This window comes from Engystomops pustulosus, chromosome 8 (genome assembly GCF_040894005.1).
Source record: "Engystomops pustulosus chromosome 8, aEngPut4.maternal, whole genome shotgun sequence".
Lineage (NCBI taxonomy): Eukaryota > Metazoa > Chordata > Amphibia > Anura > Leptodactylidae > Engystomops > Engystomops pustulosus.
This window is the reverse complement of record NC_092418.1, coordinates 112,768,829-112,793,854: the sequence shown is the minus strand read 5'-3', so window position 1 is coordinate 112,793,854 and position 25,026 is coordinate 112,768,829. Positions and strand designations below refer to the sequence as shown.

General features: G+C 46.1%; 1 protein-coding gene across 1 annotated transcript in view; it reads right to left on the bottom strand.

Annotated features, from left to right (window-relative positions):
• Positions 1-25,026, bottom strand: part of DARS1 (aspartyl-tRNA synthetase 1) — a 68,342-nt gene that overhangs the window by 6,060 nt on the left and 37,256 nt on the right. The window contains exons 8-11 of the mRNA XM_072122245.1: positions 24,855-24,935; positions 21,485-21,544; positions 6,293-6,404; positions 3,459-3,593 (exon numbers count right to left, since the gene is read on the bottom strand). Of these exons, the coding sequence (XP_071978346.1) occupies positions 3,459-3,593; positions 6,293-6,404; positions 21,485-21,544; positions 24,855-24,935 (388 nt within the window). The remainder of the gene's footprint in view (positions 1-3,458; positions 3,594-6,292; positions 6,405-21,484; positions 21,545-24,854; positions 24,936-25,026) is intronic.

The following is a 25,026-nucleotide window of genomic DNA, read 5'->3' as shown; positions in this document are numbered from 1 at the left end:
GGGGGCAGTATTATAGTAGTTATATTCCTGTACATAGGGGGCAGTATTATAGTAGTTATATTCTTGTACATAGGGGGCAGTATTATAGTAGTTATATTCCTGTACATAGGGGGCAGTATTATAGTAGTTATATAACTGTACATAGGGGGCAGTATTATAGTAGTTATATTCTTGTACATAGGGGGCAGTATTATAGTAGTTATATTCTTGTACATAGGGGACAGTATTATAGTAGTTATATTCCTGTACATAGGTGCAGTATTATAGTAGTTATATTCTTGTACATAGGTGCAGTATTATAGTAGTTATATTCTTGTACATAGGGGGCAGTATTATAGTAGTTATATTCTTGTACATAGGGGGCAGTATTATAGTAGTTATATTCCTGTACATAGGGGGCAGTATTATAGTAGTTATATCCCTGTACCTAGGGGGCAGTATTATAGTAGTTATATTCTTGTACATAGGGGCAGTGTTATAGTAGTTATATTCTTGTACATAGAGGACGGTATTATAGTAGTTATATTCCTGTACATAGGGAGCAGTATTATAGTAGTTATATTCTTGTACATAGGGGGTAGTATTATAGTAGTTATATTCTTGTACATAGGGGGCAGTATTATAGTAGTTATATTCTTGTACATAGGGGGCAGTATTATAGTAGTTATATTCTTGTACATAGGGGGCAGTATTATAGTAGTTATATTCTTGTACATAGGGGGCAGTATTATAGTAGTTATATTCTTGTACATAGGGGGCAGTATTATAGTAGTTATATTCCTGTACATAGGGGGCAGTATTATAGTAGTTATATTCTTGTACATAGGGGGCAGTATTATAGTAGTTATATTCTTGTACATAGGGAGCAGTATTATAGTAGTTATATTCCTGTACATAGGGGGCAGTATTATAGTAGTTATATTCTTGTACATAGGGGGCAGTATTACAGTAGTTATATTCCTGTACATAGGGGGCAGTATTATAGTAGTTATATTCCTGTACATAGGGGGCAGTATTATAGTAGTTATATTCCTGTACATAGGGGCAGTATTATAGTAGTTATATTCCTGTACATAGGGGGCAGTATTATAGTAGTTATATTCTTGTACATAGGGGGCAGTATTATAGTAGTTATATTCCTGTACATAGGGGGCAGTATTATAGTAGTTATATTCCTGTACATAGGGGGCAGTATTATAGCAGTTATATTCCTGTACATAGGGGCAGTATTATAGTAGTTATATTCTTGTACATAGGAGGCAGTATTATAGTAGTTATATTCTTGTACATAGGGGGCAGTATTATAGTAGTTATATTCCTGTACATAGGGGGCAGTATTATAGTAGTTATATTCTTGTACATAGGAGGCAGTATTATAGTAGTTATATTCTTGTACATAGGGGGCAGTATTATAGTAGTTATATTCCTGTACATAGGGGGCAGTATTATAGTAGTTATATTCCTGTACATAGGGGGCAGTATTATAGTAGTTATATTCCTGTACATAGGGGGCAGTATTATAGTAGTTATATTCCTGTACATAGGGGGCAGTATTATAGTAGTTATATTCCTGTACATAGGGGGCAGTATTATAGTAGTTATATTCCTGTACATAGGGGGCAGTATTATAGTAGTTATATTCCTGTACATAGGGGGCAGTATTATAGTAGTTATATTCCTGTACATAGGGGGCAGTATTATAGTAGTTATATTCCTGTACATAGGGGGCAGTATTATAGTAGTTATATTCTTGTACATAGGGGGCAGTATTATAGTAGTTATATTCTTGTACATAGGGGCAGTATTATAGTAGTTATATTCCTGTACATAGGGGCAGTATTATAGTAGTTATATTCCTGTACATAGGGGGCAGTATTATAGTAGTTATATTCCTGTACATAGGGGCAGTATTATAGTAGTTATATTCCTGTACATAGGGGGCAGTATTATAGTAGTTATATTCCTGTACATAGGGGGCAGTATTATAGTAGTTATATTCTTGTACATAGGGGACAGTATTATTGTATATATATTCTTGTACATAGGGGGCAGTATTATTGTATATATATTCTTGTACATAGGGGGCAGTATTATAGTAGTTATATTCTTGTACATAGGGGCAGTATTACAGTAGTTATATTCTTGTACATAGGAGGCAGTATTATAGTAGTTATATTATTGTACATAGGGGCAGTATTATAGTAGTTATATTCTTGTACATCGGGGGCAGTATTATAGTAGTTATATTCCTGTACATAGGGGGCAGTATTATAGTAGTTATATTCCTGTACATAGGGGGCAGTATTATAGTAGTTATATTCTTGTACATAGGGGGCAGTATTATAGTAGTTATATTCTTGTACATAGGGGGCAGTATTATAGTAGTTATATTATTGTACATAGGGGCAGTATTATAGTAGTTATATTCTTGTACATAGGGGGCAGTATTATAGTAGTTATATTCCTGTACATAGGGGGCAGTATTATAGTAGTTATATTCTTGTACATAGGGAGCAGTATTATAGTAGTTATATTCTTGTACATAGGGGGCAGTATTATAGTAGTTATATTCCTGTACATAGGGGGCTGTATTATAGTAGTTATATTCTTGTACATAGGGGCAGTATTATAGTAGTTATATTCTTGTACATAGGAGGCAGTATTATAGTAGTTATATTATTGTACATAGGGGCAGTATTATAGTAGTTATATTCTTGTACATCGGGGGAAGTATTATAGTAGTTATATTCCAGTACATAGGGGGCAGTATTATAGTAGTTATATTCTTGTACATAGGGGCAGTATTATAGTAGTTATATTCTTGTACATAGGAGGCAGTATTATAGTAGTTATATTCTTGTACATAGGGGGCAGTATTATAGTAGTTATATTATTGTACATCGGGGGAAGTATTATAGTAGTTATATTCCAGTACATAGGGGGCAGTATTATAGTAGTTATATTCTTGTACATAGGGGGCAGTATTATAGTAGTTATATTATTGTACATAGGGGCAGTATTATAGTAGTTATATTCCTGTACATAGGGGGCAGTATTATAGTAGTTATATTCCTGTATATAGGGGCAGTATTATAGTAGTTATATTCCTGTACATAGGGGGCAGTATTATAGTAGTTATATTCCTGTACATAGGGGGCAGTATTATAGTAGTTATATTCCTGTATATAGGGGCAGTATTATAGTAGTTATATTCCTGTACATAGGGGGCAGTATTATAGTAGTTATATACCTGTACATAGGGGGCAGTATTATAGTAGTTATATTCCTGTACATAGGAGGCAGTATTATAGTAGTTATATTCTTGTACATAGGGGGCAGTATTATAGTAGTTATATTCCCTATATATAATGTTGTATTATGCTATGATCTCTTGTGATTGGACTGACAATACATATATAACTTATGACATGCTGTAGGTCTATCAGGTGATCTCTTACCTGGCCCAATGCAGAACACCTTCTCAAAATCAGCACAGATACACATTTGCTTATAGAGTTGGGGGGATTGGGCGAGATAGGCGCTGGTCTTAAAGTATGATACGGTGAAAACATTGGCTCCTCCCTCACTGGCCGCTGGAAGAGTAAAGAAAAACATTACATATCAACTCATTTATTCATTTTATTAACCATTTTATTTAAAAAAAAAAAACGTTTTCCACATTAAACTTAATTAAATCAATAAAATGCTTTGTTTTCTATGTATTATCCAATATACAAGCTGCTTCTTAAACTCTTCTGGTTTCCCTTAGTGTGGTTTCACTCCACCCCCTTGTCATATATGTAACCAATAGCATAGTTCTATGTAACAAGCAGGAATATGATTTGTTACTATGGGCAATGCTATCAGCAAATATTATCCAGGATGAAGGATTGTAAACCCAGCACACTGACATACTGATGTGCCCCCCCTCTGATCATCTTTTACTATGTTATTCCCTACTCCCAGGATTTAAATTATGCAAATAAGTCTGAGGGGCTCTGGAGTCCATAAGTTTAAATGGAGCCAGGAGCACATGAGTCTCATTTGCATAATTTTTAAATCCTTTTATTTTTAAAAATCAGGACATAAAAAGCTGAAAGAAGAGCAGATCCTGCCAGATGGGGCGGACACCAGTATGTCAGTGTGCTTGGTGTATAACCCTTCATCCTGGTGGTAGACGTCCTTTCAGCCAGTACTTCGTATTATCCTTATATATCTGTGTAATTAGACCTTTGTGTATGTTGTTAGTAGCAAAAGGACTGCTAAATATGGATTTCTGCTCCAGAATGGTAGCCTCTCAGGTACACTGGAGGCATGTCCTCACACTGCTGTGCTCTGTGCAGCCAGTGTTAGGTATCTGCCCTGCAGAGTTGTGTAGTCGTTCCTTTGTTTGTGTTTTTAGTAGCGGCAGGACTGTAAAATATGGATTTATATTCCAGGAATGTAACTTCTTGAAGTGCACGAGGGGTGTGTCCTCACACTGCTAAGATATTACCATCTATAGGAGGGTTTCAGTTGGAGCAGGGGAGGGGCTGTGGAGCAAGGAAGGGGCTGTGGAGCAGGGGAGAGGGCAGTGGAGCAGGGGAGGGGGCTGTGGAGCAGGGGAGGGGGCTGTGGAGCAAGGAAGGGGCTGTGGAGCAGGGGAGAGGGCAGTGGAGCAGGGGAGAGGGCAGTGGAGCAGGGGAGGGGTCTGTGGAGCAGGGGAGGGGGCAGTGGAGCAGGGGAGGGGCAGTGGAGCAGGGGAGAGGGCAGTGGAGCAGGGGAGGGGGCAGTGGAGCAGGGGAGGGGGCAGTGGAGCAGGGGAGGGGGCAGTGGAGCAGGGGAGGGGGCAGGGGAGGGGGCAGTGGAGCAGGGGAGGGGGCAGTGGAGCAGGGGAGGGGGCAGTGGAGCAGGGGAGGGGGCTGTGGAGCAGGGGAGGGGGCTGTGGAGCAGGGGAGGGGGCTGTGGAGCAGGGGAGGGGGCTGTGGAGCAAGGGAGAGGGCTGTGGAGCAGGGGAGGGGGCAGTGGAGCAGGGGAGGGGGCAGTGGAGCAGGGGAGGGGGCAGTGGAGCAGGGGAGGGGGCAGTGGAGCAGGGGAGGGGGCAGTGGAGCAGGGGAGGGGGCAGTGGAGCAGGGGAGGGGGCAGTGGAGCAGGGGAGAGGGCTGTGGAGCAGGGGAGGGGGCTGTGGAGCAAGGGAGGGGGCTGTGGAGCAGGGGAGGGGGCAGTGGAGCAGGGGAGGGGGCAGTGGAGCAGGGGAGAGGGCAGTGGAGCAGGGGAGAGGGCAGTGGAGCAGGGGAGAGGGCAGTGGAGCAGGGGAGAGGGCAGTGGAGAGGGCAGTGGAGCAGGGGAGAGGGCAGTGGAGCAGGGGAGAGGGCAGGGGAGAGGGCAGTGGAGCAGGGGAGGGGGCAGTGGAGCAGGGGAGGGGGCAGTGGAGCAGGGGAGGGGGCAGTGGAGCAGGGGAGGGGGCAGTGGAGCAGGGGAGGGGGCAGTGGAGCAGGGGAGGGGGCAGTGGAGCAGGGGAGGGGGCAGTGGAGCAGGGGAGAGGGCTGTGGAGCAAGGGAGGGGGCTGTGGAGCAAGGGAGGGGGCTGTGGAGCAGGGGAGGGGGCAGTGGAGCAGGGGAGGGGGCAGTGGAGCAGGGGAGAGGGCAGTGGAGCAGGGGAGAGGGCAGTGGAGCAGGGGAGAGGGCAGTGGAGCAGGGGAGAGGGCAGTGGAGAGGGCAGTGGAGCAGGGGAGAGGGCAGTGGAGCAGGGGAGAGGGCAGGGGAGAGGGCAGTGGAGCAGGGGAGGGGGCAGTGGAGCAGGGGAGAGGGCAGTGGAGCAGGGGAGAGGGCAGTGGAGCAGGGGAGGGGGCTGTGGAGCAGGGGAGGGGGCTGTGGAGCAGGGGAGGGGGCAGTGGAGCAGGGGAGAGGGCAGTGGAGCAGGGGAGGGGGCTGTGGAGCAGCGGAGGGGGCTGTGGAGCAGGGGAGAGGGCAGTGGAGCAGGGGAGAGGGCAGTGGAGCAGGGGAGAGGGCAGTGGAGCAGGGGAGGGGGCTGTGGAGCAGGGGAGGGGGCTGTGGAGCAGGGGAGGGGGCTGTGGAGCAGGGGAGGGGGCTGTGGAGCAGGGGAGGGGGCTGTGGAGCAGGGGAGGGGGCTGTGGAGCAGGGGAGGGGCCTGTGGAGCAGGGGAGGGGGCTGTGGAGCAGGGGAGGGGGCTGTGGAGCAGGGGAGGGGGCTGTGGAGCAGGGGAGGGGGCTGTGGAGCAGGGGAGAGGGCTGTGGAGCAGTCCCATGGGCTGTTACCCACACAATCACATACAGGATGCAAGTATTACAAACCTGAAATAATTTTCGGAGTCTGAATCTCGACAAACCCTTTCTTGCTTAAGGTTTCCCGGAAGAGCTGACACACACCGGACTGGAGGGTGAAGACGGCCTGACTGGTGGATGTCTGCAACATAGGTAAAGCTACTGAGGTCATAATAGGCTATAATAACACCGCTATAACTGAACCAGGGTCAGGGGTTGATGTGTTATGGGTCAGGATACAGGGACCTTATGTTTCAAGGGACCAGTAGAAGCATGACACAAGCTCAGTCACCACCAGCTATTACCATAACAAGGGAAGGTCTACATCTGTATGCATGGAGCTCCCCCTGGTGGTGGTTGACCAGTTAAATAATTCTTATACAGGGGAAAAGCTCTTTGTCATCTAGATACAGTAATAAATTAGCCCACAATTCAGCTCCCATCACAGTAATTTATAGATATCCTATTTTGTTTTTTAGCTGTTCTGCATAAAATACGGGACAAGCACAGAGTGCGGTGATGCTGGTGTCAGATATAGCGGCCGCAGGATCTCAGATAAGGCTCACGTGTTCACCGCAGGTTGTGAAAACCTCATCCACCCTCTTTCTTCAGCTTTGTTTCACTTTTTTCCACTTACGTCACAGCGCGCCAGACTTCCCCATTTTTGAGTGTTTACTGAGGTCTGGCCGTTTGTTGTTTACTTGGTCACTCACACGTTGCTCTCTTTCAGCAAAACATGTGAAGTCAGCTCCTGGGGGCCAGGTCCGAGGCGACATTTCAAAACGCTTTGTTAAAAAAAACACAAACCCCCCCCCCCCCCCAAAAAAAAAAACACCACAAACTTGTTGATTATCTGAGTGAATCAATATCACTTCTTTCTGCATATGAAAAACTATTGACTCAAGTATAAGCCGAGGGTGGGAAATGCATTGGTCACAGCCCCCAACCCCCAGTATATAGCCAGCAAGCCCCCAGTAGTATACAGCCAGCCTGCCCCCATGTAGTATACAGCCAGCCTGACCCCATGTAGTATACAGCCAGCCTGACCCCATGTAGTATACAGCCAGCCTGACCCCATGTAGTATACAGCCAGCCTGCCCCCATGTAGTATACAGCCAGCCTGACCCCATGTAGTATACAGCCAGCCTGCCCCCATGTAGTATACAGCCAGCCTGCCCCCATGTAGTATACAGCCAGCCTGCCCCCATGTAGTATACAGCCAGCCTGCCCCCATGTAGTATACAGCCAGCCTGCCCCCATGTAGTATACAGCCAGCCTGCCCCCATGTAGTATACAGCAGCTGCCTGCATTTACGTGATCCCGACGGGACTTAAGGCCGGGTGAGTGTGTGCAGTGTTCTGTGTGATTGTAGTGTGTGCTGTATGAGTGTAGTGTAGTGTGTGCTGTGTGAGTGTAGTGTGTGCTGTGTGAGTGTAGTGTGTGCTGTGTGAGTGTAGTGTGTGCTGTGTGAGTGTAGTGTGTGCTGTGTGAGTGTAGTGTGTGCTGTGTGAGTGTAGTGCAGTGTATTGTGTATTGTGTAGTGTAGTGTGTGCTGTATGAGTGTAGTGTAGTGTGTGCTGTGTGAGTGTAGTGTAGTGTGTGCTGTGTGAGTGTCGTGTTGTGTGTGCTGTGTGAGTGTAGTGTAGTGTGTGCTGTGTGAGTGTAGTGTAGTGTGTGCTGTGTGAGTGTAGTGTTGTGTGCGCTGCGTGAGTGTAGTGTTGTGTGCGCTGCGTGAGTGTTGTGTTGTGTGCGCTGCGTGAGTGTCGTGTTGTGTGCGCTGCGTGAGTGTCGTGTTGTGTGCGCTGTGTGTGTGTGTGTGCGCTGTGTGAGTGTAGTGTATGCTGTGTGTGCTGTATGAGTGTAGTGTAGTGTGCGCTGTATGAGTGTAGTGTAGTGTGCGCTGTATGAGTGTAGTGTATGCTGTGTGTGCTGTATGAGTGTAGTGTAGTGTGCGCTGTGTGAGTGTAGTGTCGTGTGTGCTGTGTGAGTGTAGTGTTGTGTGTGCTGTGTGAGTGTAGTGTCGTGTGTGCTGTGTGAGTGTAGTGTCGTGTGCGCTGTATGAGTGTAGTGTAGTGTGCGCTGTATGAGTGTAGTGTATGCTGTGTGTGCTGTATGAGTGTAGTGTAGTGTGCGCTGTATGAGTGTAGTGTAGTGTGCGCTGTATGAGTGTAGTGTATGCTGTGTGTGCTGTATGAGTGTAGTGTTGTGTGTGCTGTGTGAGTGTAGTGTCGTGTGTGCTGTGTGAGTGTAGTGTCGTGTGTGCTGTGTGAGTGTAGTGTAGTGTGTGCTGTGTGAGTGTAGTGTAGTGTGTGCTGTGTGAGTGTAGTGTCGTGTGTGCTGTGTGAGTGTAGTGTCGTGTGTGCTGTGTGAGTGTAGTGTCGTGTGTGCTGTGTGAGTGTAGTGTCGTGTGTGCTGCGTGAGTGTAGTGTCGTGTGTGCTGCGTGAGTGTAGTGTCGTGTGTGCTGCGTGAGTGTAGTGTCGTGTGTGCTGTGTGAGTGTAGTGTCGTGTGTGCTGTGTGAGTGTAGTGTCGTGTGTGCTGCGTGAGTGTAGTGTCGTGTGTGCTGTGTGAGTGTAGTGTCGTGTGTGCTGCGTGAGTGTAGTGTCGTGTGTGCTGTGTGAGTGTAGTGTCGTGTGTGCTGCGTGAGTGTAGTGTAGTGTGTGCTGTGTGAGTGTAGTGTCGTGTGTGCTGTGTGAGTGTAGTGTCGTGTGTGCTGTGTGAGTGTAGTGTCGTGTGTGCTGTGTGAGTGTAGTGTCGTGTGTGCTGTGTGAGTGTAGTGTCGTGTGTGCTGTGTGAGTGTAGTGTCGTGTGTGCTGTGTGAGTGTAGTGTCGTGTGTGCTGTGTGAGTGTAGTGTGTGCTGTATGAGTGTAGTGTCGTGTCGTGTGAGTGTAGTGTAGTGTGTGCTGTGTGAGTGTAGTGTCGTGTGTGCTGTGTGAGTGTCGTGTCGTGTAGTGTCGTGTCGTGTGTGCTGTGTGAGTGTCGTGTCGTGTGAGTGTAGTGTCGTGTCGTGTGAGTGTAGTGTCGTGTGAGTGTAGTGTCGTGTCGTGTGAGTGTAGTGTCGTGTGAGTGTAGTGTCGTGTCGTGTAGTGTGCGCTGTGTATTACCGAAATCTTCATACTCCTCCTCGGGTAAAAATACTCCTCAAAAATGGTGAGAGGAGTATTTTTACCCTTCTGGAAAAATGTTAGTGCGACCTCTGGCCCCGCCCATGACAGAAGAAAGAAGAGGAGCCGCGGGGAAGAAAGAAGACCGGCCGCGCCGACATCAGGGACATCAGGGAGCCGCGTGGAGCATCGGGCCGCCAGAGGGTGAGTATACAACTTTATTTTTTTAATAGACTTGTGTATAAGCCGAGGGGACGTTTGTCAGCACATTTTTTGTGCTGAAAAACTCGGCTTATACACGGTATACGGTATGAGGTTGTACCAAATTTCTTTGTTAGCTACATAGTTTATACGGTTGAAAAAAAGACATGTGCATCAAGTTCAACCAAGGAAGGGAAGGGATTGGATGAGGAAGGGATTTAGGGTAACTGTAACCGTTATAACCATCAATGTTATTTAGATGTAAAAAGGCATCTAGACCCTTCTTAAAGGAAATCTACCACCAAAACCCATCCTGATAAACCAGGGACATTACTCATAGATCCAGGCACCGGTACTGTGGTATCTGTTATTCATGGTCTCTAAAATCAGTCGGATGATCCAACTGATTCGGAATCATTGCAGGATATAACATTCAATTTAATGTCGCAAGACAATGCACTTACATGCACCAGGAAGAAGAAGGGGACCTGAGCGGGGAAGCGACACATGCAGGATACCGGGTGCAGGATCTTACTGACTCCCCGCACAGCGCATTATACACGGACAATACACTTACATGCACCAGGAAGAAGAAGGTGAACTCCGGGGACCTGAGCGGGGAAGCGACACATGCAGGATACCGGGTGCAGGATCTTACTGACTCCCCGCACAGCGCATTATACACGGACAATGCACTTACATGCACCAGGAAGAAGAAGGTGACCTCCGGGGACCTGAGCGGGGAAGCGACACATGCAGGATATCGGGCGCACGATCTTAGTGACTCCCCGCACAGCGCATTATACACGGACAATGCACTTACATGCACCAGGAAGAAGAAGGTGACCTCCGGGGACCTGAGCGGGGAAGCGACACATGCAGGATATCGGGCGCACGATCTTAGTGACTCCCCGCACAGCGCATTATACACGGACAATGCACTTACATGCACCAGGAAGAAGAAGGTGACCTCCGGGGACCTGAGCGGGGAAGCGACACATGCAGGATATCGGGCGCACGATCTTAGTGACTCCCCGCACAGCGCATTATACACGGACAATGCACTTACATGCACCAGGAAGAAGAAGGTGAACTCTGGGGACCTGAGCGGGGAAGCGACACATGCAGGATATCGGGCGCACGATCTTAGTGACTCCCCGCACAGCGCATTATACACGGACAATGCACTTACATGCACCAGGAAGAAGAAGGTGAACTCTGGGGACCTGAGCGGGGAAGCGACACATGCAGGATATCGGGTGCAGGATCTTAGTGACTCCCAGCACAGTGCATTATACACGGACAATGCACTTACATGCACTTGAAGAAGAAGGTGAACTCCGGGGACCTGAGCGGGGAAGCGACACATGCAGGATATCGGGCGCACGATCTTAGTGACTCCCAGCACAGCACATTATACACGGACAATGCACTTACATGCACCAGGAAGAAGAAGGTGAACCCTGGGGACCTGAGCAGGGAGCGACACATGCAGGATATCGGGCGCACGATCTTAGTGACTCCCCGCACAGCGCATTATACATGGACAATGCACTTACATGCACCAGGAAGAAGAAGGTGAACTCCAGGGACCTGAGCGGGGAAGCGACACATGCAGGATATCGGGGGCAGGATCTTAGTGACTCCCAGCACAGCGCATTATACACGGACAATGCACTTACATGCACCAGGAAGAAGAAGGTGAACTCCGGGGACCTGAGCGGGGAAGCGACACATGCAGGATATCGGGTGCACGATCTTAGTGACTCCCCGCACATCGCATTATACACGGACAATGCACTTACATGCACCAGGAAGAAGAAGGTGAACTCCGGGGACCTGAGCAGGGAAGTGACACATGCAGGATATCAGGTGCAGGATCTTAGTGACTCCCCGCACATCGCATTATACACGGACAATGCACTTCTGTGAACTCCGCAGACCGGGTGAGTAATGTGCCTGGATCTATCAGTAAGGTTTATTATGATGGATTTTGATGGTAGATTTCCTTCAAAGGAAGGATCATATTTACTACAGCAGCTCCAGTGGCTGGAGGGATGCTCTGCACAGGGCACGGCATAGAGAGACTCCTATTCAGAGGATTGCGCTATTCCAGGCTGCTAGCAGCAAGGGGGCTGCTAAGCTTTTGCTGAAAGCAGCGGCTTCTAGAGGACGCAAGAACACAGAATCTGTTAGTAGTTCTGACCGTATAAAGCTGCGTACTGTGTAGGGTAGCAGCACTGTGCTATCATAGCTTTGTGTATTCTGACAGCAGTGACAGGACTGTGAAAAGTCCAGGGCTTTGCGCGGGGCTTTCAGCCTGAAGGGCTTTCTACTGCTCCATAGTCCCTCCTCTCCCCGTGTAGCCAGATTTTGGTTGGATACCTAAAGCAGTCATTCAGAGCAGAGGGGAGGGGCTGTGGTACAGAAAGAGCAGAAAGCTCTTCAAGATGAAATATCTATCTGGGTCTATAACTAGAACTGAGGACGAATTTAAACCTTCTCTTCAGAGTATGCTTCCCTGCTGTATAGAAACTCTCCTAACCACTGCTATCTATAACCAAGCAGCCGCAGTATTGCCTGGAGTAATTTCACTTCTGGTTAACCATTGGGGTTATGAAAGTTACAAGACCATAGGAAGGCAGAGTCTCTGCTCAGTGTGCTAATAAGTCAGAGGATAGAACAAAATAAGGTCAGAAGTAGAGGTCAGGGGGTAGAAGACAATGGACGCCTTCTATGGTATTATGATCTATAGATATTTTCGCTCAACCTTGGGGGTCCCTTGTGTACAGGTGCCCTATAGTCTCTCTTCGGTGAGGGTGCACTAGTAACAGGGATTATCTGAGTCATAGTATTTAATTAGTAATAATTGGTATGGTTGATATACACAGTATATAATGATCATATTATTATAAATCTCATCTTGTACCACTACTGCCCTGTGTTTCTTTGTTGCACCTCTTTCAGAAAGAAAACAGGAAACTCAAATGTATCAGTGAAATATTCTGACAATACTCCGGCTTTCCGTCCTCCAGGATCTACTTTCTAACAAACACATCCATTGTATTGTACCTGGGGTATCGCAGCGAGACCCTCCTGTTAATAGCCGGAGAATTATTTATGAATGTATAATAAGTATTTCCTGGAGAGCGGAAGATGCGGAGAGAAGCGATAGGTGGGAACAGCACGAGGAGCCTCAAGTGTGAACTTCTCCTGCTCCAAGGATGAACCCTATGGTGATCCCCGACACCCGGGAAGAGCCACATGTGACATCCACATACATGTCCGGTGACCTCAATCCTCACATAAACACCTCACAGATTATATACTGAACAAAGAGAGGAAAAAACAGCTATAAACAAGAAGAAACGTAATTATACATTCTATACATTCCAAACATTACCAGGGAAAGACAAATCATCTCATTCTGGTATTTCTATCCCATATTAAGAGAAAATTTTCCCAATAAACCCCCCCCCCCAAAAAAATAGACAATAGTTATCGGACTATAATCATATACTTTTCCTATACTACTATAATACTGCCCCTATGTACAGGAATATAACTACTATAATACTGCCCCTATGTACAGGAATATAACTACTATAATACTGCCCCCTATGTACAGGAATTTAATTACTATAATACTGCCCCCTATGTACAAGAATATAACTACTATAATACTGCCCCCTATGTACAGGAATATAACTACTATAATACTGCCCCCTATGTACAAGAATATAACTACTATAATACTGCCCTCTATGTACAAGAATATAACTACTATAATACTGCCCCCTATGTACAGGAATATAACTACTATAATACTGCCCCCTATGTACAGGAATATAACTACTATAATACTGCCCCCTATGTACAGGAATATAACTACTATAATACTGCCCCCTATATACAAGAATATAACTACTATAATACTGCCCCCTATGTACAAGAATATAACTACTATAATACTGCCCCCTATGTACAGGAATATAACTACTATAATACTGCCCCCTATGTACAGAAATATAACTACTATAATACTGCCCCCTATGTACAGGAATATAACTACTATAATACTGCCCCCTATGTACAAGAATATAACTACTATAATACTGCTCCCTATGTACAAGAATATAACTACTATAATACTGCCCCCTATGTACAGGAATATAACTACTATAATATTGCCCCCTATGTAAAGGAATATAACTACTATAATACTGCCCCCTATATACAAGAATATAACTACTATAATACTGCCCCCTATGTACAGGAATATAACTACTATACTACTGCCCCCTATGTAAAGGAATATAACTACTATAATACTGCCCCCTATGTACAAGAATATAACTACTATAATACTGCTCCCTATGTACAAGAATATAACTACTATAATACTGCCCCCTATGTACAGGAATATAACTACTATAATACTGCCCCCTGTACAAAAATATAACTACTATAATACTGCCCCCTATGTACAAGAATATAACTACTATAATACTGCCCCCTATGTACAAGAATATAACTACTATAATACTGCCCCCTATGTACAGGAATATAACTACTATAATACTGTCCCCTATGTACAAGAATATAACTACTATAATACCGCCCCCTATGTACAAGAAAATAACTACTATAATACTTCCCCCTATGTACAGGAATATAACTACTATAATACCGTCTCCTATGTACAAGAATATAACTACTATAATACCGCCCCCTATGTACAAGAATATAACTACTATAATACTGCCCCCTATGTACAGGAATATAACTACTATAATACCGTCCCCTATGTACAGGAATATAACTACTATAATACTGCCCCCTATGTACAGGAATATAACTACTATAATACTGCCCCCTATGTTCAGGAAAATAACTACTATAATACTGCCCCCTATGTACAAGAATATAACTACTATAATACTGCCCCCTATGTACAGGAATATAACTACTATAATACTGCCCCCTATGTACAGGAATATAACTACTATAATACTGCCCCCTATGTACAGGAATATAACTACTATAATACTGCCTCCTATGTTCAGGAAAATAACTACTATAATACTGCCCCCTATGTACAAGAATATAACTACTATAATACTGCCCCCTATGTACAAGAATATAACTACTATAATACTGCTCCCTATGTACAAGAATATAACTACTATAATACTGCCCCCTATGTACAAGAATATAACTACTATAATACTGCCCCTATGTACAAGAATATAACTACTATAATACTGCCCCCTATGTACAGGAATATAACTACTATAATACTGCCCCCTATGTACAAGAATATAACTACTATAATACTGCCCCCTATGTACAAGAATATAACTACTATAATACTGCCCCCTATGTACAAGAATATAACTACTATAATACTGCCTCCTATGTACAAGAATATAACTACTATAATACTGCCCCTATGTACAAGAATATAACTACTATAATACTGCCCCCTATGTACAGGAATATAACTACTATAATACTGCCCCCTATGTACAGGAATATAACTACTATAATACTGCCCCCTGTGTACAAGAATATAACTACTATAATACTGCCCCCTATGTACAAGAATATAACTACTATAATACTGCCTCCTATGTACAGGAATATAACTACTATAATACTGCCCCCTATGTACAAGAATATAACTACTATAATACTGCCCCCTATGTACAAGAATATAACTACTATAATACTGCCCCCTATGTACAGGAATATAACTACTATAATACTGCCTCCTATGTACAAGAATATAACTACTATAATACTGCCCCCTATGTACAGGAATATAACTACTATAATACTGCCCCCTATGTACAGGAATATAACTACTATAGTACTGCCCCGTATGTACAGGAATATAACTACTATAATACTCCCCCCTATGTACAGGAATATAACTACTATAATACTCCCCCCTATGTACAGGAATATAACTACTATAATACTGCCCCCTATGTACAAGAATATAACTACTATAATACTGCCCCCTATGTACAGGAATATAACTACTATAGTACTGCCCCGTATGTACAGGAATATAACTACTATAATACTGCCCCCTATGTACAAGAATATAACTACTATAATACTGCCCCCTATGTACAAGAATATAACTACTATAATACTGCCCCCTATGTACAGGAATATAACTACTATAGTACTGCCCCGTATGTACAGGAATATAACTACTATAATATACTGACGTTTCTCCCTAGAGGTCCTTTGACCACCTGTAGACCCCCCTGTGTAGAGGTCCTGGGGGCGCAGCTCTCAGCACTTATTCTCCATACTCGCAGTATGACTGATATCCTGTGACACAAACACTTTGCTGTTATTGTTTGACCTTTGTCCACAATGACAGGAAAGATCTGTCCTGGGATATGTGGAGGGGCTGTGTTACACTGAATCACATATAAATATAAATATATTTTAACTAAGTAACACATTTGAGGAGCCCCTTTCCATGCACACAGCGAGGTCTAGAATGAGACGCGTGTGAGGATTGCGCCGCCGCTTCCCTGGTGTCAGGTCTCAGGTGCTGTCAGAGCCTCGGCCTCCCGGCAGATGTAGCTGCTGGAGCAGAACAATACTTCAAAGGAACCGACGTTCAGGAAAAATACAGACGTTTATTTTGTTGCACGTGCAAAAAATAGCGAGTATTTTCTCTTCCTGTTTACAGCGCGGCGCTGAATCACGGTCTCACGGTGGTCGGATCAAAGCGAATCACAGCTGTGCATATACTTTAGGGAGAGTCCATTACTCTCATATACTCTATATACCATCTCTTATGGACACACACATATATATATATAGTATTAACAGCATATTCCTAGATGGCCTGAAAATAGTAATGGAGGATTATCACTGCAGCAAAACATGGGTCCCAGTCACTGTGCCGACTGGTGAGGATCCTGGAGGACGGACCTCTACACAGCGATCATCAATGGATCTTACTAACAACCTCTTACATGGCTGAATCACTTGATTATATTTATATATACATTTTTATTCTAGTAATGACCTTGTATAATACCCCAGAGCTGCACTCACTATTCTGCTGCTGGTGCAGTCACTGTACATACATGACATTACTTATCCTGTACTGATCCTGAGTTACATCCTGTATTATACTCCAGAGCTGCACTCACTATTCTGCTGCTGGTGCAGTCACTGTGTACATACATGACATTACTTATCCTGTACTGATCCTGAGTTACATCCTGTATTATACCCCAGAGCTGCACTCACTATTCTGCTGCTGGTGCAGTCACTGTGTACATACATGACATTACTTATCCTGTACTGATCCTGAGTTACATCCTGTATTATACCCCAGAGCTGCACTCACTATTCTGCTGCTGGTGCAGTCACTGTGTACATACATGACATTACTTATCCTGTACTGATCCTGAGTTACATCCTGTATTATACCCCAGAGCTGCACTCACTATTCTGCTGCTGGTGCAGTCACTGTGTACATACATGACATTACTTATCCTGTACTGATCCTGAGTTACATCCTGTATTATACCCCAGAGCTGCACTCACTATTCTGCTCCTGGTGCAGTCACTGTGTACATACATGACATTACTTATCCTGTACTGATCCTGAGTTACATCCTGTATTATACTCCAGAGCTGCACTCACTATTCTGCTGGTGCAGTCACTGTGTACATACATGACATTACTTATCCTGTACTGATCCTGAGTTACATCCTGTATTATACCCCAGAGCTGCACTCACTATTCTGCTGGTGCAGTCACTGTGCATACATGACATTACTTATCCTGTACTGATCCTGAGTTACATCCTGTATTATACCCCAGAGCTGCACTCACTATTCTGCTGCTGGTGCAGTCACTGTGTACATACATGACATTACTTATCCTGTACTGATCCTGAGTTACATCCTGTATTATACCCCAGAGATGCACTCACTATTCTGCTGCTGGTGCAGTCACTGTGTACATGCATGACATTACTTATCCTGTACTGATCCTGAGTTACATCCTGTATTATACCCCAGAGCTGCACTCACTATTCTGCTGCAGGTGCAGTCACTGTGTACATACATGACATTACTTATCCTGTACTGATCCTGAGTTACATCCTGTATTATACTCCAGAGCTGCACTCACTATTCTGGTGCAGTCACTTTGGGTCATACATCATTTGTTTTTGGGTCACTTCTAGACAATGGATGTTTGGTTTTATATTTGAGGTAATGTCCGGTTACCAGTGATGTGACCTCCCCTCGTGGTTGGGAATCAGTAGTGTATGACCTGGCATTCTCTAAAAGTCCCTGCAGATTCTGTACACTAAGAGATTCACCAAAATGGAGAAGTTCACAATGAGCACATTATATGCATCAGCCGGTGCAGACGATTCTCTGTCTGGGTCTAACTTGTTTACATCAAAAATAAAGTCTGGCAGAAAATGAAAAAGAAATTCTATAAAATTCTGATGAGATTGTGGAGGAGATTGCACAATGACTGTATAGATGACTGCAGTGTGACTGTGAATAATTATAGGGCACAAGACAAGCGACTCTTACAGGGAACATAGGGGGTGATACAGCAGACAGAGAATCGGAGAGAGATGTCTGCTAACAGCAGGAGGGGGACACAGCGGAACTCCTGGACATACAAGAACTTTTTATATACCTCTGCCGAGGCTCCAATCCCAAGGAGCGCTGGGAAGTTTCATCGCTGGTAAAAAAAAAAAAAAAAATACCCCCCTATTGTCAAGAATCATCTCCGTGCGTCCTGTGCCTGGAGTCTGCTCACCGCCTGTGAAGTACCGTCAGTAACATGCACGCTGCTTGGCTAAGTACAGTCAGTAACATGCACGCTGCTTGGCTAAGTACAGTCAGTGACATGCACGCTGCTGGGCTAAGTACAGTCAGTGACACGCACACTGCTGGGCTAAGTACCGTCAGTAACACGCACACTGCTGGGCTAAGTACCGTCAGGGACATGCACGCTGCTGGGCTAAGTACCGTCAGTGACACGCACACTGCTGGGCTAAGTACCGTCAGTGACACGCACACTGCTGGGCTAAGTACCGTCAGTAACACGCACACTTCTGGGCTAAGTACCGTCAGTAACACGCACACTGCTGGGCTAAGTACCGTCAGCAACATGCACGCTTCTGGGCTAAGTACCGTCAGTGACACGCACACTGCTGGGCTAAGTACCGTCAGCAACATGCACGCTTCTGGGCTAAGTACCGTCAGTGACATGCACACTGCTGGGCTAAGTACCGTCAGCAACATGCACGCTTCTGGGCTAAGTACCGTCAGTGACACGCACACTGCTGGGCTAAGTACAGTCAGTGACACGCACACTGCTGGGCTAAGTACCGTCAGTGACACGCACACTGCTGGGCTAAGTACCGTCAGTGACACGCACACTGCTGGGCTAAGTACAGTCAGTAACACGCACACTGCTGGGCTAAGTACCGTCAGTGACACGCACACTGCTGGGCTAAGTACAGTCAGTAACACGCACACTGCTGGGCTAAGTACAGTCAGTAACACGCACACTGCTGGGCTAAGTACCGTCAGTGACACGCACACTGCTGGGCTAAGTACAGTCAGTAACACGCACACTGCTGGGCTAAGTACCGTCAGTGACACACACGCTGCTGGGCTAAGTACCGTCAGTAAAATGCACGCTTCTGGGCTAAGTACCGTCACTAACACGCACGCTGCTGGGCTAAGTACCGTCAGTGACACGCACACTGCTGGGCTAAGTACAGTCAGTAACACGCACACTGCTGGGCTAAGTACAGTCAGTGACACACACGCTGCTGGGCTAAGTACCGTCAGTAACACGCACACTTCTGGGCTAAGTACCGTCACTAACACGCACGCTGCTGGGCTAAGTACCGTCAGGGACATGCACGCTTCTGGGCTAAGTACCGTCAGTGACACGCACACTGCTAGGCTAAGTACCGTCAGTGACACGCACACTGCTGGGCTAAGTACCGTCAGTGACACGCACACTGCTGGGCTAAGTACCGTCAGTAACACGCACGCTGCTGGGCTAAGTACCGTCAGTAACACGCACGCTGCTGGGCTAAGTACCGTCAGTAACATGCACGCTTCTGGGCTAAGTACCGTCAGTAACATGCACGCTTCTGGGCTAAGTACCGTCAGTGACATGCACGCTTCTGGGCTAAGTACCGTCAGTGACATGCACGCTGCTGGGCTAAGTACCGTCAGTGACACGCACGCTGCTGGGCAGTTTCCCCCGTGCCCACTTCTTCTCATGATTCAGAATGGTGAATATTAATATAGTATCAGACAGATCTGGGCAGCATCACACTAACTGCAGCCTCTCAGTATTGATGATGTCACTATCATCACACTTGACAGTCTGCAGCTAGTGACATCATCAAAACTGACAGGTTGTAACCAGTGACAACAATGACCAACTGTATCCTCGCACCACACTATGGCTGCTCCAATCATAAGCAAACTTTCAGGGCCACCCCGACACCTGTAGCAGGATGTGATTGTCTCGGAACCTGTAGTAGGGATGCGTTTGTCTCGGCACCCATAGTAGGGATGCATTTGTCTCGGTACCCGTAGTAGGGTTTCTGTTAGTCTCGGCACCGGTAGTAGGGATGCGTTTGTCTCGGCACCGGTAGTAGGGATGCATTAGTCCCGGCACCTGTAGTAGGAATACGTTTGTCTCGACACCTGTAGTAGGGATGCATTAGTCCCGGCACCTGTAGTAGGGATGCGTTTGTCTCGGCACCCGTAGTAGGGATGCATTTGTCTCGGTACCCGTAGTAGGGTTTCTGTTAGTCTTGGCACCGGTAGTAGGGATGCGTTTGTCCCGGCACCGGTAGTAGGGATGCGTTTGTCCCGGCACCTGTAGTAGGGATGCGTTTGTCCCGGCACCTGTAGTAGGGATGCGTTTGTCCCGGCACCTGTAGTAGGGATGCGTTTGTCCCGGCACCTGTAGTAGGGATGCGTTTGTCCCGGCACCTGTAGTAGGGATGCGTTTGTCCCGGCACCTGTAGTAGGGATGCGTTTGTCCCGGCACCTGTAGTAGGGATGCGTTTGTCCCGGCACCTGTAGTAGGGATGCGTTTGTCCCGGCACCTGTAGTAGGGATGCGTTTGTCCCGGCACCTGTAGTAGGGATGCGTTTGTCCCGGCACCTGTAGTAGGGATGCGTTTGTCCCGGCACCTGTAGTAGGGATGCGTTTGTCTCGGCACCTGTAGTAGGCATGCGTTTGTCTCGGCACCTGTAGTAGGGATGCGTTTGTCTCGGCACCTGTAGTAGGGATGCGTTTGTCCCGGCACCTGTAGTAGGGATGCGTTTGTCTCGGCACCTGTAGTAGGCATGCGTTTGTCTCGGCACCTGTAGTAGGGATGCGTTTGTCTCGGCACCTGTAGTAGGGATGCGTTTGTCTCGGCACCTGTAGTAAGGATGCGTTTGTCCCGGCACCTGTAGTAGGCATGCGTTTGTCTCGGCACCTGTAGTAAGGATGCGTTTGTCTCGGCACCTGTAGTAGGGATGCGTTTGTCTCGGCACCTGTAGTAGGCATGCGTTTGTCTCGGCACCTGTAGTAGGGATGCGTTTGTCTCGGCACCTGTAGTAAGGATGCGTTTGTCCCGGCACCTGTAGTAGGGATGCGTTTGTCCCGGCACCTGTAGTAGGGATGCGTTTGTCCCGGCCCCTGTAGTAGGGATGCGTTTGTCTCGGCACCTGTAGTAGGGATGCGTTTGTCCCGGCACCTGTAGTAGGGATGCGTTTGTCCCGGCCCCTGTAGTAGGGATGCGTTTGTCCCGGCACCTGTAGTAGGGATGCGTTAGTCCCGGCACATCCCCAGGACCGTGCGTGCTCTGGAATTCAATCCTTACCCTTAAATCAATGACTCTATTGTCCAGCCGAGTATCCTGGTTTACAGTCGCTCTTCCTTCCTAAAGCAGGAAAAAAAACACAAAAGAAAACACTCACTAAACATCAAGCAGAGTAACATAATACAGTGAGGGGCTTTGCGGTGGATTTTCCCAGTGGCGGCTCGCACCGTCCGGCTGGTGAGTGCACACTCCCAGCACAGGAGGGAAGGTTCACCCTCTAATGTGTCGCCAGAGGTAAAACGGGTCAAAAAGCAAAAACTTATAATATAATATGTCAGGAAAAGATCTGGACATGTCTGAAATGTGCTGCGTGCTGCTCCGTGGCTATAACTACTACTCCATCTTCAGCATTACAGCAGGGGGTCTTCAGTGAGACAACCCTTTAAGTAAGAAACTCACAAAATCTAGAGATCGACCACCCAGGGATAGGAAATGAAAGCTGCAATGTGATTGGTTGCTCTAACAAGTAAATTAACTATAACTACTCATGTCCTATACCAACCAATCAGTGATCAGCTTTGAAAACTGAAACTGATCTCCAGAAGTGAAAGCTGCATTGTGATTGCTTGGGATGTCCAACAACATCACCTGTGATGTTTTATGAAGTCACATTAATGAAGACGAATCACAATTCCCAGAGCAACTTAATTCAAGATACTGCACCCATTTTAGTTAGAGAGCGAATGCAGAGCAGCAGATTTAGCAAAAACAGTCGAAAATAGGAATTTGCCTAAAACCAATCACAGCCCAGCTCTCATATTCTCTGAGTACTCTCAGACTTGAAAGCTGTTCAGTGATTGGTTACTATAGGTAAACATGACATTCACCATTTAGGTGATGGGAATATTTGATGTTAGAAGCCACCAATCACAGCGCAGCTCTCATCTGCTCAGAGCAGTAACAGACATGAAAGCTGCGCAGTGATTGGCTGCTATGGGATAATATGACACATTCACCTTTTATAGAGTTTTGGAAGACAGGAAGTTCTGAAAACCCTAATTATCTGTAGGTTTAATCACTGGAATAAAGTGAGGGAGGATCCCGAGGTTGTGGTGTTTACACAGGAGCTTCTCACGTACAGAGAGGAAAAAACTCATGGAGAAGTGAATGTAAACAGGAGACGCAGGGACTATAGAGCCGAGGACATAATGACTTCCGCCCATCGCTGGTGACGTAGACACAATGCACCAGGGGCCGGAGCCTCCGTGTAACATGGGACCCGCATCTGTCACCAGTTCATGAAAGACTAATAAAAAAGTGATTAAAATGACTTATTTATTTATATTTTTTTCTACATGAAGCCTATGGGCAATGTCTATTATAGCAAAATTTCCCCTTCCAAGAGGGAGGGGGAAAGTATTTTGGGCCCCGTTAGTATATATTCCTATGGTGGCTGGGTAATTAAATTACTTAATTCAAACTTCAAAAAGTCGCACGGCCAGCGACCAATAATACCCTTTAGCCACCAAGGTGGATAATAAAACTCAACTTTTATTAGATATTAAATTAAGACATCATAGAAAACCAAAACTCATTTAAAATTTGCAGACAGGCAATAGTGGGACAGATCGATAGGATGGAATGCTACTAGGATGCTTCATTGAACTGAGATGTATAAGTACTACTAGGACACTTCCTTAAACTGAGGTACAAAGTATGTCAGTTTCCTAGAGGGAGAGGGATCAGTTCTCACTCAAGGGTATTGTATGTCACTGTTGAGTGTTCATAGAAGCCAACTTTATGATTCCTATATAATCGATTGCCCCATTCAGGGCATTGTAATTCCTCTAGTTAACCCTCACTAGACTATATAACAATAGATTGACCTGTGCCTATATACTGACTGCTGCTGAATTAAAACTTAGACGTGCCGCTCAACCAAGCCCACCCGACATGTTTCGCCGAACTGGCGTCATCAGGGGTTTGGGGCTGACTGCTACGCGATCGGCGTGCAGTACGGACTTTTATAAACTATCTATTACTGACTCATCGGGTTGCGCCACTGATCCAAAGTGACGTGGTCCTATAAATGTGGTTTTTAGAGAAAATATGGTGTGAAGCTCCGTTTAGGGCTTATGGATAGGCTAATAAGCCCCAGTGTTGCGTACCTCAAGCCGGATGTTGATAGGGGATTGTCCAATCCGTAGTTGTGGAGACAACCACTCCCCTTCCTCGTCATAAGACGTCAGCCTCTCTATCTACGAATCCTCGTCTATCAATGGAGCCTGCGCAATGGAATCTCGCAGGGAGTGCGAGCGAAGAAGATTTGGCGCATGCGCGCCACAGTCCGGTGCGCGCAGGCGCGCTGCCGGTAAGTATCCACCCGTGTAGAGAGGGTGACGCGCAGGCGTCTATGATGTCTTAATTTAATATCTAATAAAAGTTGAGTTTTATTATCCACCTTGGTGGCTAAAGGATATGGGCAATGTCTGACACAGTGGGGGAGATTTATCAGTGCTTATACATCAGAGAAATGACGAAGCAGCACTGAAATAATCTCAAATTCTTGCGGAAAACAAGTAATTGTGATTTTTTTTATGGCAATTACGCCACCTCCACAAAGAGTTTGTATGTTCTCTCCGTGTTTACGTGGATTTCCTCCGGGTCCTCTGGTTTCCTCCCACACTCCAAAACATACTGCTAGGTTGTTTAGATTGTGAGCCCCATTGGGGACAGGGACTGATATGACATGCTTTGTGCAGCGCTACATAATCTGTGTGCGCTATATAAATAATTATTATCTAAGAAGGCCTACAGAATTTTGGTGAATAATCAACTATGGGCAAGGTCTGCCATTTTACTTGACTTGGGCTACATTCACACGACTGTATGGGGGACGTTTATACGGCCGATATATGTCCCCCATAGACGGCAATGGGAGCACGGCGCCCTACGGGAGCGGCAGCACACGTGTGGCACCATACCGCTCCGTACCTGGAAAAGAGATAGGACATGTCTTATCTTTTCCCGTAATAAGGCGCTGTGCGCCATGTATCTCTATGGAGAGGGGCGGGGGTGAGCTGCGCTCACCTCCTCCTCCCCTCCCGCTGCCGTGCAGCCTTATAGATATTTTATATGTGATATACAGGCAATGATGTTAGATGGGTGAGTGGAGGGGACATGATGGAATCAGTGCAGAAGATGTAATTAAAAGATCCTTTTTCCACATTTGGAGAGAAAATTCCAAAATCCTCCTCTGTGAGAGTCCCGTTTGCTTCCGCCAACCTGCTACTTTGTCAGGAAAACGAGGGATAAAATCTCGTCTTGCACACTGATTGTGGGTCTCTCAATGTGACTTGCGCAGCAGTGAGTACATCTATGACATGTATGTATGTGTGTATACATATGAAGGCGGTTGCAGGTTCCTCACCTCTTCCCCCTCGCCATCAGGCCGCATGGCGTCCTCCAGCTGTAGCGGCAGACGGGGCTCGGCTGCGCTGATCACGAAAATCTGAAAGTCAGGACACAAATAACCTGAGACTGTTGTGAGATTTCTAGAGACACCAGGACACTATAACAGTGTGTGAATCTGCCAACGCAGC